The sequence below is a fragment of the Alosa pseudoharengus genome, unplaced genomic scaffold (assembly GCF_046254945.1).
Source record: "Alosa pseudoharengus isolate Yale_2024_CS ecotype anadromous, Long Island Sound unplaced genomic scaffold, YU_APseudo_1.1 YU_APseudo_1.1_scf_7, whole genome shotgun sequence".
NCBI classification, from domain to species: Eukaryota; Metazoa; Chordata; class Actinopteri; order Clupeiformes; family Clupeidae; genus Alosa; species Alosa pseudoharengus.
This window is the reverse complement of record NW_027468859.1, coordinates 18,302,956-18,325,456: the sequence shown is the minus strand read 5'-3', so window position 1 is coordinate 18,325,456 and position 22,501 is coordinate 18,302,956. Positions and strand designations below refer to the sequence as shown.

The 22,501-nt window shown below is 41.0% G+C and overlaps 1 protein-coding gene across 1 annotated transcript in view; it reads left to right on the top strand.

Moving 5' to 3' along the window:
- Positions 1-22,501, top strand: part of pex7 (peroxisomal biogenesis factor 7) — a 34,946-nt gene that overhangs the window by 3,322 nt on the left and 9,123 nt on the right. The window contains exons 4-7 of the mRNA XM_076272485.1: positions 1,368-1,476; positions 12,493-12,599; positions 13,340-13,453; positions 15,603-15,658. Coding sequence (XP_076128600.1) covers positions 1,368-1,476; positions 12,493-12,599; positions 13,340-13,453; positions 15,603-15,658 — 386 coding nt within the window. The remainder of the gene's footprint in view (positions 1-1,367; positions 1,477-12,492; positions 12,600-13,339; positions 13,454-15,602; positions 15,659-22,501) is intronic.

The window sequence follows — 22,501 nt, the reverse complement described above, 5'->3', positions numbered from 1 at the left end:
TCTCAAAACATTAAATTAAATTATAATGCAGAAATGTCACCCTTTTGAAAAGAAATTAACTAATCTGACTAATCTAAAGTAGTTCATTTATGCATTCAATACTCGGTCGGGCTGATTTTGCACAAATTACTGCAACAGTGTGGCGTGGTATGGAGCCAATCAGCCTGTGGCACTGCTGAGGTGTTATGGAAGTCCAGGTTGCTTTGTTAGCGACCTTAATGTCATTTGTATTGTTGGGTCTGGTGTCTCTCATTTTCCTATTGAAAAGACAAACCATAGATTCTCAATGGGGTTCAAGTCAGACGAGTTGTCTGGCCAATAAAGCACAGTAATACCATGGTAAGCAAACCAGTTGCTAGCAGTTTTGGTACTGTGGGCAGGGGCCAAAGTCCTGCTAGAAAAGGAAGTCAGCATCTCCATAAAGCTTGTCAGCAGATGGAAGCATGAAGTGCTCTAAAATCTCCTGGTAGAAGGCCTCACATAAGCTCACATAACTGTTTCATCCACTGCTAACAAAATGTAATATAATGCTGAGACAATCCAAAGTATTCAAAATATGTTACTCACTTTGTGTAATCTATCGGAATACGTTAATACGTAAAGGTACGTAAAAATACGGAATACGTTAAAGTAACCTTCTCAACACTGTTCCTACCACACTTTTCCCTTCCAGTCAACTTTCCAGGAATATGCTTTGATAAAGCACTCTGTGAACACCCTGCCCTTTCAGCAATGACCTTCTGTGGTTGTGTCAATGAGTGTCTTCTGGACAACTATGAAGTCAGCAGTCTTTCCCGTGATTGTGGTTGTGTTTACTGAAGAGATTAAAGGCTCAGGAAACATTAGGATACATTTCTGCATTATAACATCTTTATCCTAATATTTTCAGAAACTGATTTTTGACTTGATGTAAGCCACAATCATTGACACTAAAACAAAAAATGGCTGGAAATATTTCACTCTATATGTGATGAATCTAAAATATATGAAAGAAACAAAATCTAGAATATATGAAAGAAACTTTTTTGAAACAAATTATAAAAAAAATGCTATCTTTTCTTTTTTGAGACCCACCTCTAGCTGTATGTATCTCTCACCGTTATTTTGGATTATGAGACAAGAAATATCTGTTGTCATGTTGTTCCTTAAGATAAGGACTGGATATGCATCATACACGTCTACCTCATCTGGCAAGCAAAGCAACCTTATTTCAACCCTAATGAGTTTTAGCCAGGGTATATTTAAGCCAAACACCAAACGGATGCTTCTTTATTAAATCAATTTGTGGGGAGTGGAGAATGTGTAGGCTGATAAATAAGATTCTTTCACCAACTTATCCTCCTAAAACGTCGTCTGTGTTTCTGCAGTGGGATCCTGAGCGTCTGCAGTGTCTCTGCACCCTGCGGGGTCATGAAGGGGTCATCTACAGCACCATCTGGTCCCCTCACATCCCAGGGTGCATTGCGTCGGCATCAGGTAGGCAAGACTGATAAAAACAAATCAATTATAGACATTAGCAGTGAACAAGTCAGTTGTGATAGTGTTTGTCCTCATGGTAGGATGAAATCCTTGTGTGCAAATTAAAATGTTAAAAAGGATTAATATTGTTTAAAACAAGGCATTTGCCATCATTGCCATCATTTGCCAAACTATTAGTTTGTTAGGTAATATATTTTATCCATGACAAAACAGACCTGTTATTTAACTATACAGTATATTCACACTGGGTGGGTAAAATGTTGTTGTAGTGCTAAAGTTTACCACATGGTGTCACAAAAGCAATGTGTGCCAGTTGGAGTCATTTATTGATTGCTGTTCATTCAAGTATTTCCTAGCAGCAATGAATCTTATTCATCAGCATAGTTTGCTACTCCTGCAGAAAATTTCCTCCTATCAGTATTTCTCAAAAGTGCACGTTTTTAATAGCCCCCATATCGGTCTATGTAGCACTTACCACTAACAGCTTGTGTGATATCATACAATTTAGCTTTAACGTCCGACTCCACACTCCACACATGAAACCACTCCAGCATTACTGTAAATGCTGAAGGCTCTGCCTTTATTTGATCTTTTTGTTCCCTTTTGAGTGTACATACTGTACATACATGGGGCTTTTTTATATTAGCGGACCAGGGTGCTGTGTTCCACTCAAGCCAGCTGCTGTGTGCTGATCTTATCTGGCTGTGACAGAGCCTGCAGCAGTTCCACGCGGCACTGGGCTGTTGCCATGTGTGTCTGTACTGTGCCTCTCACAAGTCACAAACACACAGCCTCTCTCACACATACACAGCCCCGCAGTCTCCCTCTTTCTGTCCACAAATCCTTCGCCATCACAGCACTGTGAAATAGACGAAAATAGCCTGTGGACCCACATGCAACCCAATGACTGATCCAGTACAGATACAAAACCACGCACATACACATAAGACAATGGATGCTTCAGACCAAAGACGTCAGACAACTAACTAGAAATGCAATTTCAAGGAATTACCAGTGCATGAACATGCAAAAATTATGATGTAGAATATCATGTACAGTTAAAACATATAATGCAGAGATGGTTACTAAGGTGTTGCTAGGATAGACATGGTGGTTGCATAGTTTAATGAAAGCTGATATGTAAAAGTAGAAAGTTTAAAAGTTGAATGCAGATAGTTTAAAAGTTGTTGATAGACAGATAATTTAATGAATATTGATAGACAGATACCGGTAGTTTAATGAATATTGATAGATATATAGTTTAATGAATGATGATAGACAGAATGTATAATGGATATTGACAGTTTGATAGTTTTTAATGGATGTTGATAGGCAGATAGTTTAATGGATGTTGATGGACATAGTTTAATGAATGTTGATAGACAGATAGTTTAAAAGTTGTTGATAAACAGACAGTCTAATGCATGTTGATATGCAGATAGTTTAATGGATGTTGATACACCTAGTTTAATTAATCTTGATAAGTCGTAAAGTCGCAAATATCCAGCATTTACTGAAATGTGCATAATTTGAGGTGGTTGCCACCCAGTGATGCCATAATATGCAAATTAGATGAGTAAATGTACTCCCTTCATTAACTTTTGATCATATGCAATGATGTTCACATTTACAGTAGGACTTTATCTCTGACCACTTTCAAGCCATGGCCTTTTGAAATGTTGATGTCAGAATCCAGTGTTGTTGTTTTTTTTATATCTGGCGAGTAGATAGAGATGCCGAGAGACCTTCCCCACTAGGCGGCATTGGACTAATAAACCACAGAATGATCCAAAACATACAACAAAACAAGGCAAGAAATGGTTAATAGAGGACAATATGAACATTTTAGAGTGTCCCAGCCAGAGTTCAGACCTCAATCCGTCAAAAAAGTGACCACAGGCCATGCCAGAGTGATGACAAAGACTTGTTAGTAGATATTACAAGAACCATTTTAAGAGCTGTGATGGCAAATAAAGATTGATTATTTAAAAAGGGTATGAATAATTTTGGACACCATTTTTCATAAAAATTAAAACAAAAGATGAAAACGATTCTGTTTCTACCACATTGTCTTGCAACCTTTTGGCATGTGGGAGTGTCAATTTCAGTCAGAACAAATATATTGATAAAGAGAAAATCAACATTAACTCAATATTTGCCAGGGGTATGAATAATTTTGTAGGTCTTGGACTTGGAATTGGACTCGATTTGGCCTTGGTAAAACTTGACTTGGACTTACTTGGGACCTCTCTGTCTTGGCTTGACTCGTGCTTCAGTGCTAAGACTTAAGACTTACTTGTTCTTTGTCAAACAGTGCCTTCGCCCCACCTCTGCAGTATAGTCCCAGAATAAAAATACAGATTCCGCTGGGTTTTTTCCCTCCTTCCGTCAAAGCTTTTTCATCAGAACACTGTGGACCATGGCTGATATTCTGTCATCTTGAGTAGAGCTCACACATGTACAATATGGTACAGATTTATAACCAGAAAGAAGCTTACTAATATAACATCTCTTCACCATGCCCACACACTTAAGAAAGCTTGCAGTCACCCCAAGCTGCTAACCTACACCAATCCAAGATGTTCCTGCACAGATGACAGTTAACGAAATCTGCATGTGTCTCACCTTGTTCTCAACTAGTCAGGATAGTTGTGTTCAGTAGGATTTTGTATCAAGGATACATAGGTTAGCTTTGTCTCCCAGTGCCCAAAAACCTTGCTGCCCACTTCAATGAGCTATACTAAGCTATGCGAACAGTGGGTGCTTCAAACTGAGTTACTGCATGCACAGAAATGAGAAGGGTATGTATCATCTTATCTAACTCTGGGGGAGACATACCCTGGAAACTCCAGAGTTCTCGCAAGAGCACAATTTGAATTGTCTCTGCGAGACAATCTGGCAATGAGTAATGATGCACGTTACTTTTGCCACTTGTATCGCTGGGAGCCAATCACATCGGTGTATCTGATATAGGCGGGCCAGAGGCAAGCTAAACAGATGACAGTCACAGTGTTATACAATTGCGTCGAAGTCCGGAATCAGTCAGTAAACGTTGGTCGTATTGTGTTATCCAATTGCGTGCAGTGAGATTTTTTTCAAATGCACACTTGGTGCCGCCCCTCGAGTTGGACCATTACATTATTCGTGGCCAGACCCTTCTTTCTAGATTACCAGGGTCTGGAATATCCAGGCTAGGGGAGACAGTGAATGAGCTGATTTCCCAAAATGTTGGCGTGTTCTTTAATATCTCTTTCGATATCTTTATCTAAGGTATTGATTTATTGCTTACAGTAAGTGAATCACTTTCGGTTGTTCACGTACAAAACCCCTAGGGGATCATGCTACAAAATGGGTTTTGTTTAGCACATCACTAAGCGTGAAAGGGGAATTGATCAGCTGAAGAGGCCTTCGCTGCACATTTCCAAGAAAGTTGTGAATGGCTCAGTGTGGCCTGCAGCAGTTTATCATCTATATTTATCAACATATTTAGTGCACAGTCTGGTAACTCAGAAGATAGTGACAAAATAAGGATTGTGTTTTTAAAATAATCTTTAAAAATGGACAGAATGCATTTTTTTTGGTTTTAAGACTGTGTTTAAACAAGTCTTAATGGCTGGTGGCACAACCAAAAAAAACACACTTCTTTCTCTTTTTTTCTAAGTATAGCTGAGATTGTCTACAGTGCTTAGCACATTATTATTTTGTAGTTGACCTTGGTATAAAAAGTAACGTATGAATACTGTATTGTAGGGGGCGGGTATTTTGGTTTTCCAACATTCAACTTTACATTTAAAATGTGAATTAATAGAATAATTAGGTACAACACATCTTCAACCATTTGCTAACTTTAATCTACTATGTCTTGGTTTAAATTAGTATTTTACTTGGTTGCACCACCTGACGGTGCACAATGTCACGTCATTGACGGGTCAGTGACAGATAAGGGTTGGTAAGATGAGAAAATTAAAAATATGTTTAAACCTTTAAAACAAACACGCCTGAGGTTTGCTAAAGTGTATACTTTGTATTTCTGTTGTATTCATATTATTTAATATGACATGTAATCGTGTATACTATTTTTTAACAAAAGATAGAACTAACAGCCTGTTAAATTGTCAAATGGTGTAACCACAAAAATGACAAATATCTAATATTTCACACCTCCTAGAGTTCATGCAATTGCTCTCATGAAATTATTAGTTTATTTTGTAATATCCTATGAGAATATGTTTTATTATATTTATTCCTGAATTTAAATTATATGGGTTTTTTATTGTACTGAGCAAGACCATATGCTGTAAACATCTTGTTTTATGTCTATTCTTTGACCATTTGAGTAAAAATGGTTTAAACAACCATTATTACAGTGAATTAGAGTATTAAATCATTATCCATATTAACGTTTTTGTATATTATTAGTCTTTTAGACAAAATACTGCTTACACCAATTGACATAAATCGGTTACACTAATTGACCATAAAACATTTATAGCAATAGGACAAGAAATTGACACAGAAAATAGGCATCAAGGTAAACTGAATTGGATATTTTGATATGCATTCATGTCATTCATCATATTCCATATCAAATATCATTTCATAACATCAATGAAGAAACTTGTGTTCTATTTGATTTCAGTTCAGTTCTCATACAATTTCAGTCTATAGGCTACCCATTATTTTCAAAGAGAGTGAGATAAAGGGCCCTATTTTCGAGTGCAAAACCCGGCGCAAAGTGTATTATTATTCTGACGCAACGTTTTTTCCTATCTTACACTTTACTTTTTCTTAAATGCGCCCAGGGGTGTGGCAATTACCGACGTAAGGTGTGGTCTGGCACATGATCTAGAAACCGCTATCTAAAAAGCATTACGCCACTGACCAAGAAAAAGGCGCATAAAACACAGCTGAAGACGCACTGTCACGAGATGTAAGCAGCAATTCCTCTGCAGAATAAATGTCCTTAGGTTATTTATTCAGTCATTCGAACATTATAGGGGGAAGTTTTGCTTTTTTCAGGCTATGTTGCTGGTAACCCATTGTCAGTCAATAGTGAAATTAACTGAGTATAACTGTTTTGTCGTTGACTATGACACCACAGTGAAGTTAGTTTCACCTTGCCTATGAGTTCAATTAATAGACTAGTGCAGATGTGTGTAGCCTATACTCTGCTAGGTTTTAGTAAAGAATGGCTTAGTGGAATACCTGTTCCATACGGTCTTGCGTACAAGCAGATTCCTTCAAATACACTGCTGACTATCAAAATACTGATGTGAACTTCAATACTGATGAAGTTGTCCTGCTTGCTGTTAAATGGAATGACAGATGTCCTCCTCATTGGTTTAAAGGATGTTAAGCCCAAAACACACCCATGACTGATTAAGAAACATAAGAGCCACCTTTTTGCGCCAGGCACCTGACGTTTGATAACAAAACCACCCCGAATGTGGACTGGACAAACCCCTAAATGTATTTACGCTATTTGCTAGTGACCATGCATTTTAGATTGCTAAATTAGGGCCCAAAGTGTGTGTGAGAGAGAATAAGAGTGAGTGAAAGAGTAGGGTATGATAATTTCTTAACAACCAACCAACAGCAGGATCTGCGTTCACATGCACTCTGTGGCGAGACAAGTTTTCCTTGCTTGTAAGTGGCATCCATTGGGGGACCAGAGGTACATTTATATATAATAAATGTATTTATATTATTTATTTATAATTTGAACATACTGTTTACATACATCATAGTAAAATATAAAAAAAATAATTATGGAAGTTTAAATTTAAAATGAAAAGCTTTGACATTTCAAAAATTGCTTAAATTGCAATTTAATTAAACCCTTAAATTACATACTCTTGGCCCTGAATCTGATCAGACTGGTCTCAAACAGAAAAGAGTCAAATGGTGTAACCAGTTACACCATTTGACATTTCTATTTAAAAGCAAAATTTGCAGGCATTATTATGGACAACTATGTACAGTACACACTTCTCCTTTATGTGAATATTCAAACACAGTTTTTACATTAAATTGAATATTTTATGATTATTATGATTTATCAACATTTTCAAAAGGTCATACCATTTGACATGTAACCTAAGCTTGCCTGGCCATGGCCTAAAAACACTATTATGTAACTTTAAGAGAGTTGCTAACCTTGACTCATAGCAGTTGGGGTCTTGAAGGGTCCTTATCTATGACATAATTTCCTGTCACATGATCCTCTGACATAATACATACAAAATTGCTCCTTAAATGGTGGTTACACCACTTAACATTTCAAGTGGTTGATGTGACAGACACGATTCCCCATATTAATTAAAACATTCAGAACAATGGGGTTTCATTACTTGTATTAAATTTAGAAAAGTTCTTGTGCAAGATCATGCCAGATTATTTTAGAAGGGATTTTGGAGAGAATTTCATGTTTTTGTGGTTACATCGTGTTGACAATTTTACCCAAATTCAGTTAATACTCTTTCAAAATTAAATAAATCCAAAACTTTAGGGTTTGATGAAAATTATTTTTGAAAATAATTTGTCAAATTATTTTCAAATTTTAACAATTTTAAATGTATGTAACCTATATGTACACAAAAAAATGAGCGTCACGTCATTGACCCTGACCCATATCTGTGTGTAGACATATATAGGCACAGACACACACACACCTAAATAATGTTTTATAGCTGTTAGCTTTTGAAATCTCCACTATATACACACTCTCTCTCTCTCTCATGGGCATTCTTTACAAGAGCACAATGATGTGCTGACAGAGGGTCTCCCTGACCGCTTTTATTCCCTCAAACACCAGCATGCACTAGCGGGCACATCATTAGAAATGCTAACAGATCGATACGTGGTCCCTTAGAGCATAAATGCAGTGTGCAACTATCTTTGGTCCGGAGGCCAGGAGCCTCCATGCACCACCACTAGTACTGTTGCCATCACAGAAGCAGCTGCATGGACATCTTCCGGTGCCAAAATAGCCTGTGGATATGCGCATGCCAATGATGCTTAAACTCAAAAGCCAATGCATGCTTCAGACCAAAGATCTGGTTTTATGGATGAGGTTGCCTCAGGGACAGCAACTCACACTGATAAACCACCACAGACCGCCATCTTTTGTACCACTAGGAAGGCGACTTGACCCTGGATGGGAAGATCTTTGAAAGTCTGGTTGAGAACTGTGTTCATAAAAAGAAGCATCTGTAGTTTGATGACAGTAACTGGATGAGCTGTCAGTATAAATGTTACTTAAAAGCGTGCAGTTGCGTTTAATGTTTTAAGATGTCAGAGGGGCATTCTAATCCTGATAGAGTTGCTCTGATTTGTCTTGTCAAACTATTGTGCTTTCATCCATTGAGAGTCAGTGATAATCTCCGGTATTTGAGGATCAGCAGAACATTTGACTTAGGCAGGCATCACACACCGGGCATTGCGCAGGAATTAGCTTCACATGGACAGGAAATGTTCTTAGACAGTTGCTCGATTTAGTCATTTAGGCTGGGAAATGGTAGTTCCAGAGCCCTTTACAGAAATCCATCTCTTACAGCATAAGTTTTTCCCCCCTCCCTCCTCATCTCTCCTCTCGTTTGACAGCTGCTTGATAGATAATGTCATTCACCACAGAGCTCCACTTTGAAGGGAGGCTGGGGAAACAATACGAGCAATTCCGATTAACGCTTATCAGGAATTTCTCTCAACCATCCCTTTCCTTCTCCACCCCCCCCCCCCTCCCTCAGCTTGCAGCTGCAATGGAGGCCTGACAGCGAGCCCCTGCTTTACTGCTGCAAGAGAGGAGAGTGATACTTCTCCTTTTTTGTCAACCGACAATCTCGCTGCGAGATCCATTTCAGTGTAATTAAACACGTCGTTGGCGCCCTGAGCGAACCCACCCATCAAAGTTTTGAATAAAAAGGAGGCGGTAAATAAGGGGTTGGGGGAAAAAAGAGGGGAAATTTCATTAAACTAGGTCATCTCCTGCCTGAGCATATTGACGTAACTAATCCTTCCCCCCCCCCCCCCCCCAAAAAAAAAACTTCTGAGCGATTCTCGCTCGCTCGCTCCTCGTCATATGTCCTGCTGCTGTCCTTGCTCTTCCCTGCCCCTCCCCTCCACTCCCTTAACAATCAGCCTTCCTTTCCTAATTCTGGAGGATTTCCCTCTGCCTGCTCGCGGCTCTGGTCTCAGCTGCAGAGAGGCTATTAAAGTCCTGCAGAGTCCTGCTTGCTCGGTGCACTATGGCTGGGCGGCCTGTCGGCAGCGTGTCAGGGGAACTGCAGGAGCACTCTGCCGCATTGTGAATGCAGTCAATCCCACACCCCGCAGATGTGCGTTAAATAACATCACTGATGACTTCTTTGTACCCAGAAGTAATAGCATTATACTGTAAAAGGTAGGACTTGTTAGACAGCTCTATTAAGACTTAAGGCTGGTGGTGCTTGTGATGAGTCAATTGTCAATTAACAATTGCACTCTATCTTTGAATAACAATCACTATTATACCCAATGATTCAGTATGTGGACAATGCGCCTGTTGCAATGAAATGTGTCAAAAGGAACAACTTCTTTTAGATAATGACATAATCCAAACCATGGTAGTATCCTTTCAGGGACAACAGTTGTTGAGCTTAACTGTGCCAGGCCTTCAGGTACTGGCACATCACATGCATGGGTGCCTTCAGGCACATTTGACTGACTCTCATTGTTGCTGATGTCTTTGGGAGGGAGGCCAATGCACACAGTGACAACATTTCTTTAAGCATTGCAGCCCAACTACCCTGCAATGGTTTTTTTGTAAGACACTGCGCCTGCTGTTCAGTATAAAGAACACTGTTGTGTTATGGCGCCTCCATTGTTGCCATTGCTCGTGCTTGTGAGAAGGAAGGGCAGTGCATATGATTACCGTCTGAATCTGAAATGTCACAACAAAACTAGCCTGCAAAGCCTGTTTTGTGTGATAGGATGCTTAGTGTGGAATACTAGCATGCTTAGTGTGATCGCCCCAAATTCGGTTGTAGTCTACTGTGCAGTTCTGCATCCAAACTCAATGGGTGGTTATTGTTCGTTTTGTGGGGTGTAATCAGCATTGGCTTGCACCAGGGAGGTGAGCGCGTGTGTGTGTGTGTGTGTGTGTGTGTGTGTGTGTGTGTGTGTGTGTGTGTGTGTGTGTGTGTGTGTGTGTGTGTGTGTGTGTGTGTGTGTGTGCATGAGATAGACAGAGAGTGTTGTGGGATGCTCATACATATGAACGGCTGTTCTTGAGCATTCAATACAAAGATGTTTCCTGAGCCTCCTCATACAACAAGCTTAGCAGCATCGTCCGAGCGAGCGCATGGTCACTCATTTCATTAAGGTGCAGAGTTCACCTCTGAGCCATTAGGCAAATGCTGAGGCTTCACAGCGCATTAAATATGTGCTAATTAAAGCGCAGCAGCATTTTTCAAACTGATTGATGATGGAATGTGCCATAATAATGCTGATTCACTCAGTTTTTTAACATGTGCCAAGAAAGGCAAAGCTATTGCATAGGATATTATGTTCTACTCATGTTTATGACAATCATTTGTAATGTGTTGCTGTTTTTCGAAGGTATGTTTTTGTTTTTAGAATATCCTCAAAGTCATTTTGAAGGCATATGGACTTCCCGAGATAACCTATCCCCCCAACTCGCCACTCAGGGCATTTACTATATCGATTTGTGTTCGGGGTTGGAAAGCTCAAGAAAATGTAAGAACAGCTTTTACAGCACAACGCTGCCAAAAAAATATATCAGCAAAGGACACACAGTTACTGAGCTAGCAGGCTTTTGTCAGTGCCAACAATATTTTGGGGCGTTTCCCAAGCAAGTATGCTAGCTGCTAGCTTTCTAACTTACTAATCTTATATAAGATCGGAATGTATCAAGAATGTATCGTTAAACTTATTAACCATCAAAGTGCCACCCAAAACCTTAAATCTTTTGGTCACTGGTCTTTGGCCGTGGCGACGGACAAAGCTTTCTGCTGGCCTGGCCAGAACTCCAGTGCAGGTGGAGGGCTATAGTAGCTGCAGGGTTCTCTGCAGTTGTTCCAAGACTGTTAATTTGGAGCCATTTTGCCCCCTGTCTAGGGGCTGTTGGGCTGTTAGGCTGTTTGGCAGCTCTGCTGAGGTAGCAGGAGCGCTCCATTCTGGCGCAGTTTACATACACTGATGGGCTGCTCTCTCTTTCTCTCTCTCTCTCTCTCTCTCTCTCTCTCTCTCTCTGTTTTCTCTCTCATTCTCTCTCTCTCTCTCTGTAAGGTCATTGCTGACTGCAGAGGGACTGAGGGAGAACAGTGTGTGTGTGTGTGTGTGTACGTGTGTAGGACTGCTGGAACAAGAGAGAGAGTGTGTGTGCATCTGTGTCTGTATGTGTGTGAAGGAGAGAGAGAGAGTGAGGGAGAGAAAGAAAGAAAGATAAAGCCAAGGCACTTTAAAATCCTCTGTTAAGTAAAAAAAAAGCCCTTGACTGGCGTTGTGCTGATGAGTGGTGCAGTCTGCTGGCAGGGTGTCTCTCAAGCTCCACTGCCACATGCCAGGCAGGCCCTAGCAGAGCCCCCACACAGAGCGCTCTGGAAATGGACTTAAGGGCACTGGGTGTGCTTGGAGAGAACGTTCGTTTCTCCCCCCTCTTATTTTCTTCCTTTCTTTGTTTTGTTCCTCTGTCTTCTGTTTTCAATTCCTTACTTTCTTTATTTAATTTCAGTGTGTGTGTATTTTGTGTATGTGATAGCAAAAAAACGAAGGTGAATGAGTGAGTGAGTGAGTGAGAGAGAGAGAGAGAGAGAGAGAGAGAGAGAGAGAGAGAGAGAGAGAGAGAGAGAGAGAGAGAGAGAGAGAGAGAGAGAGACCCAACATCTCACACACATTCATGTCTAACCTCTTGTCTTTATCTAGAGAGACAGGGTGAGAGAGAGACCCAAGATAGGGAGAGACTGAACATCTCACACACATTCATGTCTAACATCTTGTATTTATCTGTGCCACCAGGGGACGGAACTCTGCGGGTGTGGGACACAAAATCAGCTGCCTGCCGGTTGGCCATTCCAGGCCACAAGGGAGAAATCTTAACCTGTGACTGGTGCAAATATGACCAGGTATGACCAAACCTGTGGGTGCATTCAGCATCTCTCTGTGTGGCGAGCTGAGAATGGGGTCTCATTTAATCAGCTGAGCAAACACAGAGAGTTTACGACGAGAGTGACTCATATTAATCTGTCAGCCTCACAGACATTTGGACTCCATTAATGTGATGCAATGAAGAAAATGCACTTGACAGTTTTTACATTGTTTTTTTGTTTCTTCAATCCCAAATGGTTTGCATTTTTATTGTTTACACTGGGGAAATTGAAAGTGCTTTATTTAGCTAATATATGAAGTCAAATATGGAAAAACATGATTTTACATTTGTCAATTTAAAAAAAATGCAGTTACAGATAAGGGGCATTTTCCCCAAATATCAGGCATTTTATGTTTTTATTTGTGGCTCCATTTTGTGACCCTAAAATGAAATTCCCTGAAGATGAGAGGGAGAGGAACATAATGTTTGTACTGTTCCCTTGTAATTGTATAATTGAGGATAGTTAAAATGAGAGGCATTTTTCTTTGCCATTTTACCTTGACAATATAAACTGCAAACTCCATTTCCAACTACAGAGGAAGTTTTTCAAGAGAAAAAAAATGAAGCTATGACAAATCTCCCAAACAACTCTTAAGATACCGTGAGCTCAGCATCTTTGAAATAAGCTGGCTTACAAGAAACAAATTTGGCTTTGAATAATCTGCTCCTTTTTTCTGTTCTGCCTGTGCGTGTTTGTGTTGTGCATGCTGCTATCAGAATGTGTTGGTGACTGGATCCGTGGACTGCAGTCTGTGTGTGTGGGATCTAAGGAATGTGAGGCAGCCAGTATCCCAACTGCTGGGACACACCTACGCTATCCGAAGAGTCAAGGTACCTTGAATAACCCTCTACAGAGCAGTTTGTTGACTGATCTTCCATGAACATCACACATCATTTAGCAAATGTTCTTTACCCAGTCTAACCTCATATAATAATGTGGAGGCTTTTTTTTTCAGGTGTTCTATTCTTCTCTCGGAATTGATTCTATGAATTCCCTAGTGTTATCCGCACTACGCTACTTTTTTAATGCTAAAATGCCTGAGCAGATTTAGATTGCCTGAACTGACCATCTCTACGCATCCGTGTCTTACAAGCAGGAAATTGCTTTCTGTCAGTCAAGACCTCAGCATCTCCACAATAAATAATTACACTGTGCTGATAAAGCACATGAATGGGGCCTAGATGCTCTTCGGTCTCTGCAGGCCTCTGCCTCACTAGACAGGCCTCTGCCTCACTAGACATTTTGATCATTTTGAAGAATGCAACGAAATCCACTGGCAGATGGCGGAAGCATAGGTTTTGCTGTCACTCATGATTTGTCAAGGTAACCATCGTAAATTGTATTTACTTGCTTAAAAACCCCCATCAGAATTTGATTTCACATTATGTAGATGTTCACAACAGAAAGACTGCCAATGAAGGTCTCTTGACTCACGTCACATGACAAACTCAAATACTGTTTACATTTAAGTGTGAAGGCATGGACTGTTTTCAGACATTTAATGCCACTAATTATCATGCAAGTGCTCTTGCCAGCATGCATGATTGTGTCAAGTGAATTAACATGTTGAGATTGGCACGTGTTGCACATAGGAAGCAGTGTAGCCTGCAGGCCCATTATCATCCTCCTGACACACACATCTCTATTAGTTTGATCAAAGCATTGAGCTAAGTCGAGTTAACAAGTGCAGCCAAAAAAAAGAAACGCCCAGGAAGGCGGACTGTGTCAAGCGCCTGTTTTAAAATTGTCAGCATGCTTACGCCTGTGTGTGTGTAGTGACAGATATAGATTTTCTTTAAGGATCACTTTAATTGAGTTTGAGAAAATGGTGAGGTTGTTTACATGGGATAGGAGAGTAAGAGAGGGGTAGAGAAAAAGAGAGAGGGATAGAGAAAAGAAGAGGGATGAAGAAAGGAGAGATGATAAAGGAAGGAGAGAGGGATAAAGAAATGAGAGAGGGATAGAGAAAAGGAGAGAGGGATAGAGAAAAGAAGAGGGATGAAGAAAGGAGAGATGATAAAGAAATGAGAGAGGGATAGAGAAAAGGAGAGAGGGATAGAGAAAAGAAGAGAGGGATAGAGAAAAGAAGAGGGATAAAGAAAGGAGAGAGGGATAGAGAATGGAGACTGTTTGTGGTCAAGCAACCAACAATTACTCAGATTACACTTACACAATTACACTTCAAGACTTTAAGTCAAAACACAGGAGGTAGACCACCTGTAAGTCATGTGAAAAACGGGAAATTCCACAGACCACACTCTCTCTCTCTCTCTCTCTCTCTCTCTCTCTCACACACACACTCACTCACTCACATTCAAGAACACATTCACTCACATTGATGCACTTATTCATGCACATGCACTCACACACACACACACACACACACACACACACACACACACACACACACACACACACACAAAGTCACACTTTCCCACACACAGTTGTCTCTGCTGCCCCATGTACGCATCCAATCACTGTCTATGAAGTGCTTTGCGGATCGATCAATAGACCTTTTGACTCTCCTGACTTCCTGTTTTGAAGTTGTTGGCCTGTTGTTTCAACTGTTGTTCAGATATAGATTTGGGGAGGCATCAGCTCAGAAATAGCTTGGGTGTAAAAGGCCTAGCGTCAGCACTTCTGTGAGGGAATGAGTAAAGATGAAGTGCCAATTAAATGATAAAAAAAGACCTGGCAAGGGCATTGATTTTCTTATCAGATTGATTTACAGAAATATATGACTGTAGAGATTCAGTCATAGCCAGATAAGTATTCATGGAATGTGTAGGGCTATTACCGGAGTGGTGTGTTAAACTTTTAGATGAGGACGGTGTGTGGGCTTAAATTACTGTACTGTAAAAATCGATTGCTTTATCTCAAGTGCGCAATATGTAATAGTAAAAGTATAAAACAGAAAATAAAATAACGACAATTCTTCCTCTGCCTCACTTTTCTCTTTTCTCACTTTGTCTCCCCAAGTTCTCTCCATTTCATCAAACCGTCTTGGCATCCTGCTCCTACGATTTCACAGTCAGGTAAGATGATACAAAATGAAATTAAACAAAATTACAGTGATTTCCATTGTATTAGCTGCACCGTGGCGTGTACCGTACCACAACAGTGTGGTAGGCAAATAAAAAAAAATAAACAAAACTGTGTATTAACGGCACCTGTGTATTAATCACAGTGCTCAATAGCCTAATAAATCAGAATCAGATTGTGTATTAACCTCATAGATGAGGAAATGTTGCCAAATCAATGTGTAAACCTTGGTTAGTAGGTGGGAAATTACAGTATCAGTCAGTAACAGTGAACGTGTTTCCTCCACCACTATTCCAAACCTCCACACAGCAGTGTGTCTGCCTGGTCTATACAGCCACTACAAGAGCTGGCTTCCCATTAGTAAGCATACTTAAGCTGCAGCTTTGTTCAACTTCACAAAATGAGTCTGATGTTTTAAATCAACCTAAGAAGTTTGCAAAGGACTGTGGGATGTTACTGTAATATCGTTATGATGAAAGCTCTTCTCCATCTGGTCCCTTTTTCTTAGGCTGATTTTGTTGTACAAAAATCTGCATCTGTGACAAATTTAACAACAACACAACTAAGGGTATTGGACTTTTTTTGCCAATCCTTTCTTTTTTGTTCAGATTTTTTTATTAAATTCTGATGTTCTACGGATCTTGTATTTTAGGTCGTTCTTACAAAGTGATAATCTACAGTACATGAAGCTGAACAATTCTGCTTCTTCATACATTTACATTTACATTTATTCATCACTGTTGTCCAAAGTGACTGACATATGTCAGCTATATTACATTTTCCCCCTAGCAACTTAAGTGCCTTGCTCAAGGGCACAATGGTGTAAGCCGGAAATTGAACCCACAACTTTCAGGCTACTGCACGCAAGCCCAGCTCCTTAACCACTACACCTCCCCTACTTCACTTCTTGGATCCCCCTATTCTGATTATATTCTATGCACTATACCATAAAGCATACAATATGAACCAAAGCAAGCTCATCTTTGATTTAATAGCACAATGCCAATATATGACAATAGGCACCACTCTGAATGATTCTGAAGTCTGAAGAGGTAAGGCTTCTGTAGTGTCACACCCATCCTTTCTATTGCAACACAATCCAAAACATATATCTTCTAGTACCATATATATATATATATACATATACTCTGGGAACTTACGCTCTGCAGAGCAGTAACTGATTACATCTGACCTAATCATTTACGACACTAGTATGGATGTGTCCTATTCCTTGACTGATTTCAGATGAGTTTCATATTAAAAACAGGAAAAGCACTTGACTATGGAAGATCTTCAAGAGGCTGTCAAGGAAAAATCAAATAACCCACGCTCTGTCGTAATTGAATTTTAGTGCAGAAATGAGATTCCATTCATCAAACAGAAGCATAGAGGAAATTCATTTTCCCAAAGCCCTTTTTCTTATTGATGGGAATGGCCTCAACAACCCAGAGTTACTCAGTCATGCCTTTTATGGACTACTGTTTGCTTTGCCACCAGATTCCTGAAAGGTCAGGTCCCTGGGAGTGCTTTTCCAAAATGATCATCTCTCACTGAACATGTTCTGTGGTCAAGAAATAGGGTTTTCAACACCCTTCCTCCACCCCCCACCCCACCCCACCCCTTCCACATTGCCTTACCGGTGTGGGTCTTGCCCATCCGGGTTGGGACATTGTAAACCACATTGATCTAATTTCAAGCTAGACTGGTTTATCATATATATTTTTTTATATCGAGGGAATTCATTCGCTGGGAGGGAGGTGTTGGAGAGCGAGGGAGAACACCCTGGTGCAGCAGATATCATCCCAGAGAGAGGCTTCAAGGACAGTTAGCTTAGACTAGAGCATTGCCCCCACATCAGCAAAAACACACACAACCTCTGAGGGACCTGTTCCGTCCATTCATAAATTCTACCCCTGTAACCCTCTGCTGTGTGAAAGCCTGTCCACAGTTTGTGGATTCAGCTCTGACCATTTTGTATTCATGACGTGACTTAGGGCAGGAGCGATGGTCATTTCTGTGGTCGTCTCTGTCCGATGAGTCATGCTAAGGGTAATTGATAGTACAGAGTACAGAAGACTCTGGCTGTCTCTCGGGAAGCCAAGGTTACAATGAGAATTACACCAGTTTCTTTTTTTCTTTAAAGGAATGGCACTAGCTACTGCTGGTTCAGTCCAGCCTCTTGAATAAGTAGTTGCTGCTTGACCTGCTACAGAAAACAAATGAATGAAAATGAGTCTATTATTTGTCCTAGCTTTAATCTGAATCACAAAGCAACTTCAAAACTTCTTATTTTGCCCTCTCTACCAGCATTCTAACAGCAATGTTCTCCATATTTGGGGGCCAAGCAACAAAGCCATATTGGATATTTGTCAAAACACTATACAAACACTTAACAACAACAGTTGTGCAAGGCATGCCATTATACATCTCAAACAGTTAATGAGATTATGTATTATTATCATGATTTAGTAAGTATCTGGATAAAAAGCAATTTAGCATGTGATCTGTGCTGAAGTGGAAGGGCAGCGTGAAAAGAGGCTCCTCATTAGAACAGGTTAACTTGATACCTTTTGACCCTTGATACTTAAACGTTTTACGTTTTCTAACTTAAGGGATTTGGCCAAAACACTACTTGATGGAAAGTGACTAAAACATTGCAGATATGGGTGTCATAAAGCAGCCGTTCACTGTGTGTTTGTGTGTGTGTTTGTGTTTGTGTGTGTGTGTGTGTGTGTGTGTGTGTGTGTGTGTGTGTGTGTGTGTGTGTGTGTGTGTGTGTGTGTGTGTGTGTGTGTGTGTGTGTGTGTGTGTGTGCGTGCGTGCGTGCGTGCATGCATACGGTGCTGTTTTTATTTAAGAGGCAAATAAACATTACCGTTGAGTGGAGAGCCACTGGCAGGTGTGTGTGTGTGTGTATGCATGTGTGTGCGATGTGCATCCGTGTGTGTGTGAGAGAAAGTCTAAGTGTGTGTGTGTGTGTGTTTGTAAATAAATGAGGGGAAGAGCAGGAGCAAACTTGTTGTGCAGCCCTGGTACGGTGCCAGGCAGATCATATCGATCGGGAGTGTGTTTTGCCTGGGCCACTAGAGGAGGATTGCAGGGAAGTATTTCATTAAACGTCTCTCTCTCTCTCTTTCCCTCTCTCTCTTTCCCTCTCTCTCTTTCCCTCTCTTACTCTCCCTCTCTTTATCTCTCTTTCTCTGTTTCCCTCTCTCTCTTTCCCTCTCTCTCCCTCTCTTACTCTCCCTCTCTTACTCTCCCTCTCTTTCTCTCTCTCTCTCTTTTTCTCTCTCTGTCTCTCTCTTTCTCTCTCTCTTTCCCCCTCTCTCAGCATAGAGGGCAGATGGTTTATCCTCTGTTTGCACACATTGAGCCTGAGGCAACATCCAATGCAGATCATTGAGTTTGTCTTTTTCTCATGTCTATGGTTGTCTGTGCTTTCCCCTCACACACAGAAATGCAGACACACACACTCTCACCTTACACACACATACACACACATACACACATACATACACACACACACACACACTATCTCTCTCTCGCCTTACACACACACACACACACACACACACACACACACACACACACACACACACACACACATACACATACAAACTTACAAACACACACATACACACACACACACACTCTCTCTCTCTCTCTCTCACACCTTACACACACGCACACGCTCTCTCTCACCTTACACACACACACACTTTATCGCTCACCTTATACACACAAGCACACGCACACATGCACGCAGGCATGCACACACGCACACATACATACATACACACACACACACACACACACACCACACACACACACACATTTTGTATTTTGGGGGCATATTTTCCTTTAACCCTTAGAACCCGATTGACGCAAAGTGCGTCAAAAAACACACCCTTTCTTCTCTGTTACATTGCTCCGGAACGGTTCATCGCAGCAAGATGAAACCTTTATTGCACGACAGAGCAGAAGTGGGGCTTTCCAATGAGACTACACACTTGTCTGTACGATCAAGTATGAAAATTAAAAAAAATCATGAAATTAAATCAAATTGCATCATATTTACAGTCTATACTTCTCTGCGTTCACCTGTACACACATTACTCTAGTTTGAATTACTCGCGAACCCGTGATCGCATCGATATGGCAAGCATATCAGATGAAAGAGGAGGCACAGGGCTATCCACTGGTACCATGTTTATCGACCCTTCTGGCTTATAAAACCAGACGAAGTGACTGCAAAATAATAACGTCATGTACACAAACCAACGCTGCACACTCATTACTCTCGTTTGAATTACTCGCGGACCCGTGATCGCATAGATATGCCACGCGTGTCAGATGAAAGAGGAGACTCGGAGCTATCATTTGATACCAAGTACATCCTTCTGGGTTATAAAACAGATGAAGTGACAGCAAAATAATAACTTCATATAGCTGGACTTACCCCACGTTTTTGTCTGTTCTTGTGGCAAAGCATGTTTATAATCCAATGCTATCATGTGTTTCTCTATGGCAAAGCATGTTCATATTCCGGTTTTGAGATCCTAGCAAATTCCTGCATGGCATCCAATTCAAGGCTCACATTGCATCCCAATTTGTTCAACAAATAAACACCTTTTTTGCCCTATACTTTGTTCATGGCAATGCAGTAAAAAGTTGAGAATTATTATGACTGCATACACACAGGCACGCAGGCTAACACGCAACCTCGGGTCAGGTCAGGTCAGATCAGTTCGTGTCACAGATATGGATCGCAGAAAGGTCATTTTTCATCACTAAATAAAAAATGGCATTTATTTCCGTAAATCACACAGCAAATATTTCTGTAAATTGCTCAGCCCCAGAGTATCCCTCCAACATGGCAATTATATTGCCCGATTCAGGACAGTCTGCCCTACACACACATGAAATGCAAGTAGAGCTGTGAGCTTGCTGTGGTGAGATACATGTCGAAATATAAGAATTCACATAAGAATATACACTTTTTATATTTTAATTCTTTACAAATCAAAATAAAATCAATGCTAGTATTAATACATGAAATGATTGCAGATCTGAATAGCCTAGACTCTCCTGAAAAAAACAATATATAATATATATGTGTGGCACTTACAATGACCAGAATAAATCCTTATGAATAAAGGTAGTGAAAATGCCCTAAAAACAGCTTAGGGTTCTAAGGGTTAAAGAGGTACTGTCAGAAGGTTGACCACACAATGCCCTCCACAATTGGTATGGCCGACAGGACAGATTAACAAATTGGCCCTGGGTAGGTTGTGTTTTAAGTCTGTGTGTGTGTGTGTGTGTGTGTGTGTGTGTGTGTGTGTGTGTGTGTGTGTGTGTCTGTGTCTGTGTCTGTGTGTGTGTGTGTGTGTGTGTGTGTGTGTGTGTGTGTGTGTGTGTGTGTGTGGAGGTAATTGATGGGTGTCATGTCAACATATTTCCCTCTTTTGCCCTTTAATGGTGCCCAGGGCGTCACCATCTCTATTTCATGTCGTTCACACCACCCCTAAATGATGCCCCCAGGGCTGGCAGTCTATCTCAGATGCTCAGTATTTGTGTGACAGTTGAATATTGAAAGGTTCCATTTCTTTCGGACCCAGGGTTAAGCACCTACACATTTATGTTCAAGCTCTTGGTAATAATGTATTATCATCTGACTCTGTGGAATGACTGGCTATCACTTCATGCCACCTCTCGGTATGAGGATGTTATAAAGGACAAGGACCTGTAGGATTCACCCTGTCATTGTGGTCTTTGTAGAGTCATGGACACCACAGAGAATCTAGAGACAGAAGCAGAAGCAGACAAGCACTGTGGTGCTTGTGGCTATAGCATCCATCCATACCATATTCCCACCCCATCTCTCTCTTCCACTCTATAGCATCCATACCATATTCCCACCCCATGTCTCTCTCTCCCACTCTATAGCATCCATACCATATTCCCACCCCATCTCTCTCTCTCCCACTATAGCATCCATCCATACCATATTCCCACCCCATCTCTCTCTTCCACTCTATAGCATCCATACCATATTCCTACCCCATCTCTCTCTTCCACTCTAGCATCCATACCATATTCCCACCCCATCTCTCTCTTCCACTCTATAGCTTCCATACCATATTCCCACCCCATCTCTCTCTTCCACTCTAGCATCCATACCATATTCCCACCCCATCTCTCTCTCTTCCACTCTATAGCATCCATCCATACCATATTCCCACCCCATGTCTCTCTCTTCCACTCTATAGCATCCATACCATATTCCCACCCCATCTCTCTCTCTTCCACTCTATAGCATCCATCCATACCCACCCCATCTCTCTCTCTTCCACTCTATAGCATCCATCCATACCCACCCCATCTCTCTCTCTCCCACTCGTTTCCTGTCCAACGTCACTGTTCTATCTAAAAAAAAAGTGAGTTTTTTTCCCCACCTTGTATTTATCTTCAAGATGAATGCTTTGCTGTCCATACAAATCTATTTTGGATTACTTACACATGCTGAGCAAGGCGGCATGTCAGGTTTTGTTCTCACACACAAAAGTCATTATCACTGCAAGCGTGTGACTCCCACAACGCGCCGTGTGATTTCCACGCGGCCGGATGGTATTCAGAAAGTCTTTTATCTCCCTTAAATGAGTAAAGGGGGGCCACTATTACGCACACGCCTGATGCAGTGTGTGTGTGTGTGTGTGTGTGTGCGCGCGTGTGTGTGTGTGTGTGTGTGTGTGTGTGTGTGTGTGTGTGTGTGTGTGTGTGCGCGTGTGTGTGTGTGTGTGTGTGTGTGTGTGTGTGTGTGCGCGTGTGCGTGCGCG